The 19,190-nt window shown below is 44.2% G+C and overlaps 1 protein-coding gene across 1 annotated transcript in view; it reads right to left on the bottom strand.

The window, feature by feature from the left end:
• Positions 1–14,758: 14,758 nt before the first annotated feature.
• The window catches only part of dusp7 (dual specificity phosphatase 7), a 6,790-nt gene continuing 2,358 nt past the window's right edge, over positions 14,759–19,190 (bottom strand). Inside the window, exon 3 of the mRNA XM_028999227.1 lies at positions 14,759–17,848. Coding sequence (XP_028855060.1) covers positions 17,541–17,848 — 308 coding nt within the window. The 3' untranslated portion in view covers positions 14,759–17,540. The remainder of the gene's footprint in view (positions 17,849–19,190) is intronic.

Here is a 19,190-nt window from a genome sequence, read left to right as displayed (position 1 = left end):
GACCTCCCAACACATCGGCCAATTTATTCGCAACCACAGCAGTAAATCCTTCAGAGTGCAAATATTAACCAAAACCATCAGGCAGGAGTTTTACAGTTTTTGAGTTTCCAAAGCCCTGTGGCAGACCAGGTTTTGAGCGATGCCTGTGTGACAGATCGGTGGCCACGGAGCAGTGGATCTGCCTCCCTGCTAGAGATCAGCGCGCTCTTCCCATTCCAGCTGTGGAGGGGGAATTAATGCTAATCTGGCATTATCATCCATGAGCCCTGCATTACTGCGCTTGGAGGAAGCACTAATGGCAGCAGATCTGACTCACAGCATTCGGCTAATCCCACTGTCTCTCTCTCTCTCTCACACACACACACACACACACACACACAGGAAATAAAGACCAATCATTTAGAAATGCTGGAGCTGGAGTACAACCGAGTGTGAGAAAGAGATGGATCATCCAGGCCTGTTTATATCAATAGGTGCTACTCCTACACATGAATGGAGGACGCATGGATGTACAATGACTTTCTGACTCAACAGAAAGTATAATAAATTCAGTTTTACACACCATGCGAATAATAAAGTACACACCATGTGAATACTAAAAAAAACTAACTGAACTTCATGTCGTATTAATACATTTGTAAAGGAATATAAACTTCATTCCTTCCATTTAATGTATTAAGAGCGAACAATGAAAAGTGCACATAAAAAAATATTCCATTATAAATGATGATGCTTCTAGGCCTAAACACATCACACTTACTGTTACTGTTTCCTCTAATGATCCTTTATTAGTCACACAAGTGATATGTGTGATATTTGATAGAATAGATATGATAGAAAATGGGCCATAAAAGAAAAGCACAGCAAAGATAAATAAAGGATACAGTATCAAAAGTACACTATAAAAACTATCCAAAAAACTAACAATACAAATATGTATAAATGTATTGAAAATATAAATGTACATATGTGAATGAAAGATCTTTAGATGAATTAAAGATCTTTATGTATGTACACATAGAATATATGTATGTATATATGTACAAGGTGGATATATATACACATATTGCATCTAAGAAACTACCATGGTGTATTGGATATGTGTATTTGTTAGTCTATCTGCAAGGACTGCAAGTCTGACAGAAATTCTGAATCTCTCCTTCCCACATTGTGGATGCAGGAGCCTGCCCCTGAAGGAGCTGCTTAGTGCAGGCAAAGTCTACTGCATTGGGTTGGGAAATATTATCCAACATCCTCATGTCGCTCACTGCCTCCACTGGGTCCAGAGGGCTTCCTAGAACAGAACTGGCTATACAAGGTCCTCAGGAGAATGGCATACACTCCAAAAGACATCAAGAGAGCATTTGTGTTATGAGTCCAGTCCAGTTTATTGTTCAAATAAAAACCAAGGTACCTGTAGCTCTCCACAGCCTCGGTGTCCATACCTGAGATGTTCAGAAGAGGCCTGTGGAAATGCCTGCAGAATTCTACCACCAGCTGGAGGTAGTTCTGCTGGCACCAGTCCACAAAGTCCCAGGTCAGCTCTCTGTACCCTGCGGGGCTCCAGTACTGCAGACCACCCTGTCCATCAGTTAGTGAGGTTGTTCAGGATCCATGCGGCGATGTGATGGTCCACTTCTGTCTACTTTAGCTGGTCCCTTAGGATTGTGGGTATGGTGATACCCAGTATATGACAGCCTATGACAATAATGTATTCCAGTGTACTTAGGCCTTTTTATGTATCACTTTAAATATATTTTCACTTTATTACACTGATTACAGTAGCAAGGTATGTGGCATTGTGGAAGATCAATTTTTCATGTATCTTTTCTTTTAAGTTCCTATTGTCATGAATATGACAATATATCAGGTTGACATTGTCTTGACGTCTGTATGACGGGCAATGTGACGAAACAGGCTAATTATCGGCTGTCAAAAACTCAAATGCATTGAAACTTGACAAGAAAGTACAGATGTTCAGAATGTTCAGTTGTTTCATTTTGGTTCTGTCACAGGGCTCCTGCAAACACAACCTGTGTGAGATGCAATTCACTACCAGAAAAGCATCCCTGTCATTTAGCTGACTGTGGGCTGACTGTGGAGACCTCTAGTTGCGATAAAAGCTCCTTCTAACACACCAGAGGCACACAACTGTGGGATTGTGTAGTTTCCAGAAACCGGTCTGCAGTTGTTTCTTCACGTGAGTGGAACAGGTCCCCGCTCTGCACTGATGCCATCAGTTGACACTATTAGCTGTCAAAGCGAATTATAAGTCTCTGAAATATGCTGAACTTCATTCTCAAACGAGTTATCGCCATAACTAGATACGAACTAACAGTAAACAGAGCAGGGGCTTTCTCATGAAAACTCATCAAACCAAAGTGCAGCAGATGTAAGGGGTTGTGCTGAGGGTAAACAGGAAGTGATGTGTGCCCTTTGTCCCTTGTGGTGACAAGACTTGTGGACAGAACTTCTGCTGAGGCAAGCAGGAAGATGACCTTTGTTTCCTTCCTCCTGATTCAAAGCGTACTCTGAGAAATACACGTCTGCAATGATGCCGCCGCCATATGCAAAAAAATAACAACAGGCCTTTGAAGGGTTCTCACAAGGAGCTTTAAATAGCATTCAGAAAAAAGGACTCATTAAAAGAACCATGTTCCGACGACCAAAGGCTATAAAGAATGAACTGAGCAGTGTGATGATGGAAGTGTGATTATTTGTGGCCCCAATTAAAATTCACAAGTAGTGCTTATGAATTTATTATGCTGCAAAGTGGGGCTGGTGTGAATATCAGAATGCCATCCACATGGTGAAAAGTGGAGAAGTGTTAGATGACAGGCCACAGTGAATACCCATGATTCTGGTTCCATGGTTCCTAAAGAGAATACTGAACTTTTTGGGGTTGGACAATAGGAACATCAAAGACAAAGTAAATGAGGAATTTACCTTCCACAATGCAATGGGAAAAGAAAAAAAACAGAAGGCAATGGCTGGTCACCTGACCTTTTTACCGTAAACTGAGAAATAAGGTGAAATTCTATGACATATCTGTCATATAGTGTCACCTCTGCCATAAAAATGTCTGTTTGAACAAATAAATCTGGAAGAGCTATGCTAAATCAAACTTAATATACTTAAAAAAGAATATACTTAAAGCCAAAGCAAATGCTGAAGAACAATTCAAAAGGAAACATATAATTCACTAATGCGGCTCGTTCTGTCTTATCCGCTGTATGAGCCCCATGTGACGTGGTGTCTACAGAGCGAATATCCAACACAAATTCTGAGGTGTCCTGCATGTCCTGTGTGTCCTGCGTGTCCTGTGTGTGTGTGTCCCTCGACATACTGATACGTGCTGTGAGGTGGTCTTACTGACTGTCATCCAGGAGTGTGTGGAGGCACGTGGAAACGGCACAGGACGGGTTTGGACAGTGAGACAGACATTCACCCTTCACAGACCGAGGACAGAAAAAAAAAAAAAGATCCCTTCCCCAGTTTTCAGGGCTTGACGTAGTGGATGAGTTCTCCTTGTTTATTCCCCTGTCCTTTGTACAAATAAACTCGGTTCCTTTTTTCTGCACCCTTGGCATCCTTCATCCTTCAATCCTCCCTCTGGACTCTATCTGGGGGATAGACACTATCTGGGGGAAATATTATTCATTAATATTAAACATCTGCCTGGCTCTTTCCCCATAATGTCTTAACGCGGCATTCATAGACACATATACCACATAACACTGGTAATTCCAGACCGGTGACAGGAAAAAATGCTCCAACTCTAACCTCTACTAATCCAATCCCCAGAGAGCTGGACCGTGGATCACAAAAGCTCTCCCGCTCACGCTCTCCCATTCGTCCACAGCACTCAGTGATGTTAAATGAGGCTAATGTGAGTCCGTTTGAGCCCATCGCTCATCAAATGAGGCGGGCAGTGTTGAAAAAGAACACGCAAAACATGCCTCAAAATGAGGCGAATCGGTTTAAACTCCTTCACATGCGGTGCCACGTTTCCCAGCGAAATGGTTTGTTTTAGGGCCAATAACAGCAGGACAGTTCTCTCAATGGTCGCCTCGACTGCCGCGGACCTGATAGCGCTTGGCAAATATCCTAGACTAATGTCAGTAGTTTTCCTTTAAAGCCCCTCGCCAGGCTGCGTTGATGATTAACTGGAGCAAGTGATGTCATTTTTCGCTGGCAAATATGAGGCCGAGCAAAGGCTAACTACCGCGACTTTAATATCAAATCCTTTTTGGAGGGCCGCTGCTGTCAACACACACAGCAGACCGAGGGATACGAGCCACGTAAAATGACCAGGTCCTTTTCTCGCGAGATACAGACGATCCTATTGGCACATTTTGAACCGCTTGACCCCACAGTCCACATACTGGGAGTTCACATGATGAGAATGACATGATCTGAGCTGCTGCTCTGTAACATCTGCACAGTGAGGACCTCAATTAGTGCTGTCAGCACATCAGGCAAATAAGCATTTTTAAACAGTAGTTTTTATATAGTAGTTTTTTATAGTCTTCTGTGATTATTAAACTACAAGATGAGGAAGAACAAACATTACTACAAAAGAATATATATATATATTATTCACTGAAAGGAAAGAGAAAGAAAGCATGGCTGCCTTGAAAGAATAATAAAACAGAATTAACAAAAGACTTGCCATTATGAAAGACAGCTCAGTCTAGATTAGTCTTTTCTAGGTGAAATGGATGCTTTGTGATAAACCTGCATTTATCACAAGACAGAGCCCTGAATATCGAACTGATCTTATGCAAGTAACACATGTTTCACGTACACAGGCCTTCCTCGTGGTAAAAGGACCACTGCGCCGCATCAGATCAGCCCATTTGGAAGCAGAGGACACTTTGTGTCCCTCGAGACAGATCCATTAGCATAAATATGTTAACGTTTTGTACTTGTTCTTTCAAACTCTGATATGAAAGAGGATGGATATGTTTCCTTCCACTTGTAATTAGGAGAGGTAAAGAGTAGCACGTGACATTTCCTGATGTTATAGAAGACATAGCGTTAATGTTCGCTAAGTCTGTCCCAGTATCTGTACCACTGGTTACAAATTTTTTGTGTATTGGTGCTTTTTCATTGACAATTTTTTTCTAAAATAAAGAAATCTTTCAATAATGTTCTATAGAGAAACTTTATGCAAGGGAACTGCCCATAAGGATGATTGACAGCTGTCATGCCCCTTACTTCCTAAGTCTGGTCAGTTTCAACAGCCTCACCTCTTGCACACTTGATAAAATGGTGACTAAATTGGCCATAGATGTGAATGGCTGGCACCCCGCCGCGGCGAGCCCCCACCCTACCCAATATCCCAGTCACGATCCTGCTTAAGAATACGTGGTTATGGATAGTGAGTGAGTGGCACTTATTTATGTCACCTATGGACATAAACAAAAATAGATATGGCAGAAAACTACTACGGGGTGGAACACTGAGTTGATTTTTGGCTACTCACTCTGGCATGTATGCGAGTCTGTTGGCCTTCACTGATCCCTGCTGTAATCTGTAGTCCCGGGCAGCAGGCTACGATCATAAATTGGAGATTAGAGTCCGGTGCCTGGGGAAATTAATTGATTCACAAGATAAGAGGCTTCAAGTAGTGAACCTGACATACACCTGTTGTCATTTGTTGGACCCCCAGGTACTAAAGTGCTCCTCGAAAAAAGTCTTTCCTTGGTGTGATATCAACTGTCATTAGCCTGTATGCATGTTCACTCTCACCTCCTTTAGGGTAGCCTGTGATTAAACCCATATGAATAATAACCCCGAGAGTATTTACATCATGGCCGTGTACGTGACAGATGCAAGTCAAACTTTGGCTCATTGTTGCACCGTTATTGGCCTGAAGATAAAACAACTCGGCCGACAGGAACGGTCAACAGAATCTCCAGTCTGATGTTTGCCAAGTGATATCAGGCCCGCACGTATGCACAGCTGCTGCTTCTGAGGTCTATCAGCCGGACATTAAACCAGCCCTACATTTCACCTGTCCAACGGTGTGTGTGTGTGCATGTGAGTGTGTGTTGGCATATAAACTCACACTAATTTGCATGTAAGAATGAGCTTGAGTGATTTGAGGGAGCACCAGCGGGCGCGTGTAATTCTGCATGTAGACATCAGCTTGTGAGCGCATAGGTGTGGATGTCAGCAAGTGTGTGTGTGTGTGTGTGTTTGTTTTAAAACCGGGCCCTGTCCACACGGCACCTCTCTAATCACCTGTTACTCTTTAACTGCCCTCCGGATGCATGCATGCAGCCTTATCAGCCATGCAGCATCGCCACACCGCGCTTTTTCCATCCAAAAAAAGAGTCCACAGGGACACAGGCTGCCTCACACTGAGACCCAGAGACAACAAGTGTGTGTGCGTGCGTGAGTGGGATACAGGGTTATCACTCCATACAATGCAGTCACAAAGAACAGAGACGGACAGTGGCAGCTACCGTTCGCCTCCCAGCTCACCATTACTCAAAAGCGCAACGCCGTCAACGCAATCCGATTACGGAATATGGATCCTCATCCTGAAACAGTCACACTGATTTGATTACAGTGTTTGTCATAACGTGGAAAACTGGAGGGAGATTCGGGCATCAGTGACAGACAGTAGCACGAATCGACAAAAAACATTTTCTTCTCATGAACAAACACCGCATACGGCGATTTGCATTTGTGAGTTTTCCGTGTCAGACGACAATAGTCTGATGTTGACCACGTGATTTCAGTTCAGCTTCAGTTCAGCAAGGGCAAAGTTTAAACCACAAGCAAACAGAACCAACCAAACCAAAGTCCATAACAATGCAATAAAAGGTTAACTTCAGTTCCGCTCTAAACACTGTTCATTTTTTTATTCCTCTGGTGATTACGCCATAAAAGATAGCTATAAGTTGTTTTATATGAATTTTTTTGTTTGAGTGAGCTAGTATAAATATTTGATTTTTCAATGTGAACTGAACCTGCTTACGTATATACCACGTCCTTATGGGCAAGTATTAGTTCTTATATATACTTCATGTTTTCAGTGATTTGTTCAGTTTTTGGGATATCCCTTGACTCCCAGTTACTCAGGTCTTTGCTGACATTCTATGTCTGTGAGGTAGCAGTTGTTTGCATCCATCCAGTTATTTGCTTCCATTTTCCAATGAACAAAAAAACTGACTCGATTAAAAAAAAAATGCTTTGCCACACTAGTTTCCTCCTATAGTCAGCTACGTGCTCTTGAATTTGAACTAATGTTGATGAACCCTTTCCTATATATTTGGATTATGTTGCGTCATAGGCCTGCATCTAAGGCAAGGAATCTTTCGAGTATCCCTGCATTCTTCTAAACCACCACTTAAGATGACCAAATCTGGACAGAGGATATTAAACTGGAGAAGTTTCATCTGTTCTCATGGTGTATCCACAACGACAGCTATAAAAGCCGATATCCACCGGGAGGGATTATTGGTTTAGCTTTTGCAAGAGCTGACTGTTTGTCTTCCATTATGCTAAACGCTAGACAGGAAGCTTGCATTCTCAAAAGGTCGAGGCCTTAATGAGGAGTGGCTAGTCGCACACCCCAGCTATGCTAGGAGTCAAGCTGCAGGCGTGTCACTCAGCAGAGTTGCCACGTCATTGTGGCTTCGCCGTCTTCTTTGATTTCACGTCATGGCCGCTGAGGGAGGAAGTGCCATTTGATAGTAGGTAATTATTCAGAGCGAGGCTGTGCGAGGGTGTCATCGTTACATTTCCTGACGATACAACTTTCCCTCTCTCTGTTTCAGGATCGTTTTGTTGACCATTAGGTGACTGCCAGCAGGTCAAAGTTCATGTGCATGTGCAAATTGGCATAAGAATCATGCAATCAATTCACAGCTCAGGGGAGGCTTTCAGGAGAGTTTGTGTCCTTTTCAGATGATCTGAGATCCCTTGTAGCTTTTGCTAATTAGTTTATTAGAAAGCCAGCCTCACTCATGATATGCTGCTGGCAAATATGCTATGTGCACATACGGCCCGATGTAATGTAATATTTATGTTCAAAGAGAACATAAGACATCATTGAGTACTGGCTATAGATTCTAAACAAGTTTTTTAAAGTGAAGTGATTGTCACATGTGATACACAGCAGCACAGCACACGGTGCACAGAGTGAAATGTGTCCTCTGCATTTAACCCATCACCCTTGGTGAGCAGTGGGCAGCCATGACAGGGCCCCGGGGAGCAGTGTGTGGGGACGGTGCTTTGCTCAGTGACACCTCAGTGGCACCTTGACAGATCGGGATTCAAACCGGCAACCTTCTGATTACGGGGCCGCTTCCTTAACCGCTAGGCCACCACTGCACCCCGCTAGGCCACCACTGCCCACATTGTGCATTTACCACAATATAGTAGATTACCATGTAGTAGAATCTCACTTGTTTTTGATGCCAGAAACTAGACCTGTGGTGGTTTTATAGGGGATGGAATCCCTTTGGTTCCATCTGCCCAGTTTGGAAAGCCCCCACTATTTTAAGGTTTAGGTTTTGAAGAAGACAGTAAATGGCGTGCTTCTGACCGCAATTCCTCCTCCCCACGAAGGCACCGGACAACACTAACACCCGGACCTTTAGTAGTCAGAGCACACCTGCGCTTCCTGTGTTGTTTCACCTTTACACCAGTGACTGCACCAGCACGCCAGACCCTGCGGGTATCCGAGTGCGGAGCTGGACAGCTGTTGTAATGAAAGCCACTGCTGCTGCAGACGTGGCAGACATGGTCTGACCCAAAGGTATGTGCTGGCGGCGAGAGGCGTAACATGCTTCACCTCGCTCTCATTGTTCCCTGGAGACATAACCACTCCACGCTACACAGATCTTAATGTCAGCCAGAGAATGGGGGAAAGGAGAGAGAGAGAGCAGGCAAGGGCTGTGATTATGGTAATATGGCAAGTCCCATCAGGCCATGTTGTGTAACCTCGTATTTTTGACCTCGCAGGTAATGCTCATAACATGCCTTGTAGGCTGCCCTGTGTGCAAATTTTAGGTCTGCAATTCGTTAGAACCTAAGTAAGGCTTATTAGCATGAGATTTAAAATTCACTAAGGGCTATTAGCATAATATGTAACAGGGAGGACACGTGTTGCCCTGCTGTTTGCCCAACTGAATGTAAGCTAATAAAGGCCCTGGCTGCTCTTTTGCCTAATTCTTTTGCGCACTGGGTCCAAAGCTCATCTTTTTAAAATGTGCCGCATGCCCACAAAATGCCACCCAAGGGTGGAAAAATAATTTTACAGGGAGACTTTTGATGGTGATTAATGTAATGAAAAATGACAACATTAGTTCCATCCAGAAAATTGTTTTTAGGTTGTAAACAACATTATTTTGCTCCGGTGGATTTCCAAGGCACCAGAGACTTCTTTAATTATTGGAACTGCTTGACAACACTGAAGCAGTTGTATAGTGTATATGGTGCATTTTGGTGTTGTACAAATAGAGTATAGTGCAAAAATAGTACAATGCAGCAGTTTAAATTTTCAAAAGAAAGTGTAAGAATGGCATTTCAATTAATAATTGCTTAAATCATAAAAACCAAGAATGTGGTGTAACACAATGTTCCTGGAGAACTGATTATCAAATCACAGTGGTTCCAGTCGTGTGGGGATTTTTTTAACAGCTAGTGAAGAATCAGGTTTAGAAGTTGATTTGTTTGAAACAGTGAAACTTTGAAAGGATCTGTACAACTATGGTCCATTCTGCATCTTGCATTGCATTGTGCATTGCAAATGGTCCATATTGAAGATACTTGAGGCATCTTCAAAACCCGCAGGTCTTGTGTGGTGTTCCCAGTACGCAAGGGTTATTATCTACCAAAATGTTTGTCAGTGGAAGGATTTGTGAACTGGCAACAGGCCCCATTGCCCCATTGTTAAGCGCTACTCCTGAAAGAAAGGGGTCACAATGCACTATGGAAAGTCAGTGCAGTGTGATACTTTGGGCAACGTCCTGGTTCTTACTTATTGAAAGACCTTGATGGCGGCAGGAGAATCCATTTTAATGTTGTGGCTGATTTGTGTATATGAAGAGAGATGGAGGGGGAGGTAGGGAGACCCAAGATGTGGTCAGTGGGACTTTAGCCTATGATTTAAAGGCAGGTGTCATTACGCAAAGACACACATGCTCCATTGCTATGTTTATCTTAATGCCCAGAGGCAGATATTCCAAACTAAACTAGACAAATAAAGACACACCTCAAGAAACAGAAAACACTTTCCAAATGGCTTAATCACCCATTAACATGAGATTAGTACAGAACATGACATTAAAACAGGCCAGGTGTGTATTTTAGTTAGTCTGATAATATAGAGAAAATAGTGCCCTCGATATTAATCGAGCCTGAAATATTTTTTTTGTCAGTAGGCCAAAGACACACATCTGGGGTGATGGTTTGTTAGAAGGGCATGCAGTAACAAGCAGTAAATGTGGAGCCAGGCGGGTCATGACAGAACCGCCCCAGTTGATCTGCTCATCGTGTCCATGCTTGTCGCGAAATGCTACACATTTCACAGCCCGATGAGCCCGGAGCCATCAGGGAGACAGGGCAGGACATGCTCGCTTTCCACATTTTCCCCCTAAACCATTATTTACACCCACACACCTTGGCTTTTAGCACAGACCTTGGAACTAAGCTGCCTTCTACCGACAAGCTCCATCAGAATAAAGCTGTTTTGTGTGGCTGAATTTCTGGGGCAGTGGACATTATTACCGAACATGTGAGTTTGGATTGGACCGCTTTTATAAATAGACGTCACCAGACCATGAAACACATTTCTGAAACCAAAATGAGATATGCGTGTGAGTATGTGGCTCTGACAGGCTGAAGCAGGGCCTCAGCTGTGACACGCCACTGTCAGCATGTGCGAGGAACATTGCGAGCTGGTGGCGGCAGGTGAGAACGTGCTTTTGCCACCCAAATCTCTCTCAGAATTCGCCGTTCAGGTGCGGTTGAGCCTCCGAAAATAGCGGGCAAATCGGCCAATTAACACTCAGGTGCCCACAGTGTGCCTGCCAGAGACAACAGAGGAGGGAAGCATGGAAAAGTGTTCCGAACGGTGCCACTCATGGTGTCTGGAGGAGACAGAGGAAAATGTTATTTATAGCCCTTGCCTGCCCACAGTGTTTCTTCACTCTTTCTCTCCCAGTCACATGTACAGCGCACTCAGAAAGAGCCCGTCAAAACAGAGCGAGTGACGAAAATGGAAGGCCGAGCAGCCAAAACAGCGGGTGTGGTAGTAGCCAACATAGGGTGGTAGTAGCCTTGTGGGTAACACACTCGTCTATGAACCAGAAGACCCAGGTTCAAATCCCACTTACTACCATTGTGTCCCTGAGCAAGACACTTAACCCTAAGTAGCTCCAGGGGGGGACTGTCCCTGTAACTATTGAATGTAAGTCGCTCTGGATAAGGGCGTCTGATAAATGCTGTAAATGTAAATATATTACTGTCTTATATACTACTGCATTAAACTTGCATTAAAATTACTAAGACTTCCCACATTCATTCTTCAACTAACAGTATACCAGCTGAACGTATTATACCATATTCACATTATGATTTCACCACTTTTTAAGTGTCTTGTTAAGCTCGGTGCCTATGTTCTCTCTACCTACACTGCGTGAACAGAAGGAGGTCTGGCTGAAGTCCAGCCTATGTTGCTGCGTAGCTCCATGCGTGAGGGGAAAACGCAGACCAGAGTAAGGCACTAAGTCAACATATCCGCGAGTCATCAGTGCAACTAATAATGTGGCGCAGAAGGGACGGGTCGTGTTCCACACACTGTCCTCTGATGCACACGATATGTTTCGTTGTATGTGTATGGGCAAGTGGTGTGTCGTGCATCTTTTCCCAAACTTTATTAAATCTGTGTAACAGAAGTGTGACCGACTGATGATTTATCGTATCAGGCGTATGTTTGTATGTTGACGTTCACTTTGTATGCCTGGCAAGGTTTGCACACAACACAGTGAATCTGTGCTGCCGTGATAAGTTAAAGTTGGGTCTACTGCTTTTTTAAGGTTGAGGGTGGGTTAAAGCCTCTTCCTAGTGTATTTATTCTAAATGTGTGTACACCGCAATTAACGCTAAAGCAACTTGTATTTATTTATTCATTGGTAAAGAGGATCCCTCCCCGGCCCCCACCCTCCTCCTTAAACCAGGAACACTTCTGGTGATTTTTTATTTTTTTTTTGTTGTTGATTATTTAAGTTTATTGGCACATGTCTTGCGATTTTGAGAAAATTACACCAGAAAGATGATGCAAGAGCATTCAATGTGTTTAGCTTGTTCTGTTGCCATAGCAACATGAATAAATTGATAAGATAGGGTTGAGGCGGCCCGACATTGCCAGAGGTGCCCTGTCAGGGTTGAGCCAGAGCTGGGGTCCCCTGCTTGGTGAGTTACAGGCCACTTTTTACCATGTATTGCATTTAAAGGGCAGCTCATCTGGCTTTCATGTTTTTTTTAGGTGTGAATTTGTAAAACTGTATGTCGTTTAGATCACAGACCCCAGGCATCTATTTATCAGTCATATTTCACTGAATTTCACAGTTCCGTGACTCAAACTGAAAACCAATCGGAAGTTTTCAAAATCCGTCCCCCTGAGATTTTTAGCGTGTGACAGCCCACCCAAAAACCTAAAGTGTGGCTCTGAAATGACTACGCTCAGCTTCTCAGAAGTGAAGAAATTGCGGTTCGTCTCACTGACACCCACTGACGCCTTCCCTTTTGCTGACTTGCTCTTCCTCCCTCCTCGGTTTCGACACTGATAAACCCACGGGCGGATAAAAAGGGCAGGAAGTGGATGTCGACTCCGCATCCGATTGCTCAAACACCATCACATGCCCTACAAACCATCTGTATCAGGCAGACGACCACAAGGCAGCAGGAAGGTGGGGTGAGAGATGGGGGCGTAGAGGAAGTCTCACCTACTCTCATCACTTGAGCTTTAGATAAAAAGATCTCTAGGCTTTCTGGCCACGGGCAAATATCGACACAGATTTTTTGGAGTTGGGTTATGAAGAGCCGGAACATCAATGGTTTGCCTGATGCTTTGTGGAAAATGAATGTGAAGCATCACGGCGGAACAGAATCGGATGCACTGCATTGCAAATTTCATCGCTACTACTTCTAATTATGGGATTTGTAGTTTTTCTCAGGGTGAACAAACCGCAGCCAAACATTAAATAGCCCCATGAATTAAAAGTGATCTCCGGAGACATTTGTCTGTGCACCACAGTAAGATGTAGCTGGTAGTGTTAGAAGAAACAATCACGTTGGTGTGTGACCATTTCGGCAGGAGATGTTAATGTTAATGCTTTCTCGGTCTGGATCTCGAGGCTGTGGTTATGTTGTGTTCTAATGGTGTAACAAATAGATGGCGCCCCGCTTTTGTGTGTCTATGTGTTAATGGTTCTGGAAATGTAAGATAATAAAGAAGAATAAAGAAATGTAAAATTGGTTATACAGAGGCCTAAACGGCCACTACCAAACCAAAAATACCCCCTTCTAACTATAAGATAGTAATTCCCGATGTCATTTGTTTCAACAAAATCTTTCATTTCAACTTAAATCATCAAAGGATTGGAATCATTTCTGTGTAGAAGATGGACACCAAGACAAAACGTTGAGTTTCATACCTGCCGCGCCCCGCGTCAGGCGTCATGAACTAAATATAAATAAGCAGCTATTGTGTTTCCATGTCCATGAGCCAAGCCTCTAACAGACCTGACATGCTGATGCCAGCATCCATCTGGCCCACAGGTGGCAAAGGCTTCGTGTTTTCCCCCCTCCACCTGGCGGAAAGCGTGCATGTACGTATGTGTCCATGTACATCCTCTTCGTTTTTTCTTTCGCAGAGGAAGCAAAAAAGCTGCGGCCGGTCCGATCTGAGGGGATATGTTTTTGGAAAATGGAAAACACAGAACCTATGGCTTCAAGTACATAAAGTAAAATAAAGTCAAATGAGAATTTGAAATACAGAATTTCATTTTTGGATATTTGAAGAGGCACGTGAGTCTTAGACAAGCATCATTCATCATTATTGTATTCACTCCTTTTTATTTCTTATTTTTTTAACAGCAGCAAGGCATTCCGACTCATTTACGCCTGATTGCCGAGGCATCCGAAACACTTTGCTCAGCAGGAAGTCTCTTTAGGGCCAACTGAAGTGTGTGTGCATCGCAGGGGAGGCTCAGGGAGTCTCCCGCATCATTCATACCCTTCGTCTCGAGCAAGAGCGGAGCAGCAATAAGCACCTTTCCCTGTTCGCGTTTCTGCAGGACAGCTAAACGTAACAGTACGTGAGCCCGGTACTGGTCCAAAACTCAGTACTGGTGTCGGTGCTTCTGCAGGCGAGTAGTCTAGTGGATAAGACACCCACCCATGAACCAGAAGACACATTTTCAAACCCCACTTACTACCATTGTGGGAGGGACCATAACTACTGATTGTAAGTAGATCTGGATAAGGGCGTCTGATAAATGCTGTAAATGTAAAAATGTAAATGTAAAATGTATCTGGTTAAGGGTCTCTGATAAATGCGGTAAATGGTTCCTTGGACGTTGCAAAGAAATAAACATTTAAATAGAAGAAAAAATTGCTGCAATTTTAGTTAATAATAATTTAGTCGAGCCACATTACTTAATACATTAAAACAATAAACAATAAAGAAATGAAGTTTCTTCTTTGTCTCAGGAACAACTCCAGGTCAGACACATTAAACAAAAAAATAATTTGATATTTATTTGCAGTATAAACATGTCTTGTGTTGGTTTCCATATACTATACAATACATAGGGTCAATTTTATATCCTTCATAAATCAGAAAAAAATGAACTGCCCTGTTACCAAGCCCAGTTTTATACACACATATAGATTGCATCTTTAAAAAAAACGTATACAGCACATATAAAACAGCTATTTGACATTTATTTTAGAAGCTGTAACACGATGCAGATGCATTGTCAAAAAATCCCTGAAAAATTCCTCAGTGAGGTAAGATAAAAATTTTTTTTTTTGTCATTCACTTATTTCTTCTTTTCCCCCCCATCATTCTTGTTCTCTCTCTCTCTTGTTCTCTCTCACACTTGCACACTCTCTCTCTCGCTCGCTCTCTCTCACACCACGCTCTCTTACCAAGGTGTAGCTACAAGAAATTTCACAGAAACCGTCGTTCCCATGTTCAGGCAATATACAAAACAGAGAAAAAAAACATATACTGTTTCTCTTTTTTTCCATTAATACAGAGACACAAACATTCCTCCCATAAAGAAGCAGCTTGAAATCACGGATTCTCCTTTTCTCTTAAATAAAACCAAAAAAAAAAAAAGCTCTGTACTGAAATACGTTTCAATCCTAGGGTGCAAGTGACTTCTCGTCAATGCTTCCTTATTGTGACCGGACGCAAGTCTTCAACCAAGCCACTTCAAGCATGAGAAATAGTCACCTTTGATGCTATATTTAGGAGATAACTTTGCATATCTGGTCAAGATATATAAATATTCGTATACACTGAAAGGCCACAGGAATAGCATAGAGCACATTAATGGAGTTTCTCAAAATAATGAACTGTCATTGCCTGATTTTGGACAAAAAATACATATTTATAACTCTTTTTTTTTTTTTTTGGTGTTTTTGGGTGTGCGTTTATGTCAGGTTGTTGACGAACTCACGGACGCTGCCTTAGGTGCATGTATGTGAACACCCCAGGTGAAAAGGTACCTCAGTGCCAAAGCGATCTAGCTGTAGGTCTTGGAGTACAAAAGTAGAGGAATTTTAAAAACCCGAGGCTGTTATCTTAAAAAAATACTGCTGAAAAGGTGTTCGTTTCGATATATTGCAGAGAGTAACAAATACAACCTCTACGGACCTGTTAAAGACCATTAGTCGTTCATTATTACTTTTTCCCCTCGCAGATAAACAAAACATGTATTTGAAAAGATGTCTCTTCTTCCTAAAGTGAAATAGAAAGAAAACTGAACAGTCAGCATTAGAGATCATTTAAAGTCTTGTTGTTTTTTTTTTTTTTTAAAGGTTATATAAGGCCAGCTTAAAGCAACCCCTGACAACACCAGCACCGTGACCGTCCGGACCGTTTGTATGTTTCCGTGTTGAGAAACCCCTCCGGCTACACACTCTATGCTGCCATGCCTGCCCGCCTGACACACACGCGTCAGGTCTACGGAGCGTTGGCAGCTAAAGCTGTTAAAAAAACTGTTCCCAGCATTCGGTGTCCAACTGGCAAACAACCCTCCAAACCTCGAAGCTCGATACTAGAGAGCACAGCATGCTCGTATATAGCAAATTATATATATATATGTATGTATAATAATAATTATTATTATTATTAATATGGTCATAGAATAAGTTCCATACTGTTATTGTAAAAATAGTCTCCAAGGCTTGAGGGTGAACTGCCCCGCACGCAGAAAGAAGATGTGGGGGTTTGCCGTGGCGACTGGAGAAAAAAAAAAAACAAAAAAAAACGGGGTCCCGTCAACGCAGTGGGGGAACAATAAGCTTTAAGTAAGTGCATCCCCCTCTGCCGGTTCGGCCCCATGCGCCAGGCCAGCTGCGAGAGCGCGTCACAGCCTAGAACTGGCTTCCTCTCTGAATGTCTCTTTATCTCGCCGTGGAGTACCAGTTTTAAGTGCCAAGAAGTGAGAGGCTTCACCACTGTGCAAAATGCATTAGGTCATTACAAACAATTGGGGGGAGGAGGGAGGGGACTATAAAAGACGAAAAAAAACAACACACGCACCAATGACAAAAACAGGACACGTTGTTTGTTGGTCTGCTCCGCGTCCTTTAAATACAATCTAAAAAAATCGTTAAAATCCCCGCCGATTTGGACGAAAGCGGTCCCCTCCGTGACATTTTGCCTACACGTGCGCCGTTTCGGGTGTGTACAAATATACAAATTCATGTACACATACTCAATGCCGTATGTGCTTAAAACGCTGCTGTCTTTGTTTCGTGTCGGAAAAAAAAAACAAAAAAAAAAACCACTCGGACCCCACATTCAGTAGAGCGACATCACCTCCGAAAGAAAGAAAGAAAGAAAGAAAGAAAGAAAGAAAGAAAGAAAGAAAGAAAGAAAGAAAGAAAAGCGTAAGGTTCCCCAACAGACACTACATTGGCACCATTCAAGGTCAGGGGGTCGAGGGCGTCGGCCGTCGACGGGCACGTTTCCCTTTTTCTTTGTATGAAGCTCTGTGCAGAAGTCCTCAGTCTCTCGCGTCTTCGTCCTCCCTTTCGAATAAAAAGACGGGGAGGGGGGGTTTAAAAAAAGAACAGTCCGTTCTGAAAAAGGCAAGAAGAAGCTGCATCTCAAATCACAAGGTGGCAACACCTCGCGGAAACAGCAACGGTCCAAACGTCCGTCTCAACTCCCCTGCCGCCTTTGGCTTTGCACCTTTGTTTCGCCGTTAGCCGGAACGAACCTTCCGTCTCAGCGATGGGACGTCAGAAGGGGACATTCAGAGCGGGCCCCGCGGTCCTCATGTGGACTCCAGCGTGTCCAGCTGGAACACATTGTGGTTGGTGGGCGTGGTGAAGAAGAGCTGGTCGTTGGGCGAGCGGTTGTCGCACGGGCTGTTGAGCCCCAGCGTCCTCTCAAAGTCCAGAAGCTGCCCCATGAAGTTGAAGTTCGGGGAGATGTTGGACTTCTTGCGCTTGACGAAGTCGTAGGCGTCGTTGAGGGAGAGGTTGAGCTTCTGCATCAGGTACGCCACGGTGACGGTGACGGAGCGGCTGATGCCCGCCAGGCAGTGGACCAGGATGCCGCACTTTTTGGAACGGGCTTCTTCTGCAAGGAGTCAAGTGAAAGCGAACCAGGTTACCGCGCTGAGGAGACGAAAGGAGACACTCCTTCTCTAGACGCTGCGCACTGTCATGCCTTTACGGTGCAATTTGGCGAACGACGGCAAAAAAAAACAACTACTCGGTGCTTCCCAAACCAAAGGCCCCGCCCCGCCGACCCCGCCCGCTCGCAGGTGACTGGCAACATTATTCTTTTGTAATATATTTTCCAGAATAAAAGTCCCCGCTGGTTGTAAACGGACGAGACGGCGAAACCGCTGGCAGCACCAGATCCTGCACAGAGCAAAAGTGAAAATGCCTAAAGGCAAAGTAGCACCGCGCCAAGCCTCAAAACAGGATGTTATGACACATTCTGGCACGCAGCGCTCTTTCCTCCCCTTGTCTGAGAATTCATTTTGGAAGCGGCTTCGCATTCGTTGTTTTTTTTTTACTTTCTCTCTTTTAATTTCTTTCTGCGCGTTGTGACCACAGGAAACAACGACGTGATGTGAGACCGTCCGCTTCCTGTCGTTATTGTCGTGTGCGGGACAATTCGATCAAAACTTCACCTGTACTTGGCGAAGGGAGCGACACGTTTTCATTTTGGCACAAAAAAAAAAAAAAAAAAAAGAACGAAATTATAAAAATCCAGCAGTATGACATCCCGGTCCAAACGTCTGATCAGGTGAACGACTTAATTCCTGTTCTGTACGGATTTGAAATGCGTACTTTACGGCGCTTCTATTCCCATTTACTACCCCCTCCTACTAACTTGACCTTCTCAGACGCCGTATTTCTTCGCAATGGTGGCGCTTTGTGAAAACAAACACGGCTCCGAACGTCCTCCGGAGCCAAACAAACACTCCGCATTCCCGAGTGCTCGGCTGGGAGACGGAGCCGTTCCGGCCAGCGGAACGGGGCCGCGGCGCGAAGCTCCCACTCAATCACCGCGGTGCGAATCCATAAATGGCCCTCGTGCCTGCGAGGAGGGCGGGGCGGAAACCCGAGCGGCCTCGCTGCCCGGGTGCCGAGCGCTTCCCCCCGAAAGAATCGTTCGCCCGCTGCTGCCGACCGCCGCGAGACGCTGCAGGCCTCGCTACGGCTCTGCCGCAGGCCGCGCTCGGGCCCCGCGGGTCCCGGACACGGGATTCGGGCGCCTGGTCAGCGGAACATTAATGGCCTTTGCGGGGCAAATATGACCACGGAGTACATGGACAGGGGGACACCGCTGCGGCAGGAGACGGATCCGCGTTTGCGGAGAGGGACACGCCCACACACACACACACACAAAACGCCTCAATTTGTCCCGACTTGCGGGGTCAAGAACTTTTTTTTGGCCTCTATTTCAT

This window comes from Denticeps clupeoides, chromosome 12 (assembly GCF_900700375.1).
Source record: "Denticeps clupeoides chromosome 12, fDenClu1.1, whole genome shotgun sequence".
In the NCBI taxonomy this organism is placed as follows: domain Eukaryota; kingdom Metazoa; phylum Chordata; class Actinopteri; order Clupeiformes; family Denticipitidae; genus Denticeps; species Denticeps clupeoides.
This window is presented reverse-complemented; position numbering and strand designations above follow the sequence as displayed.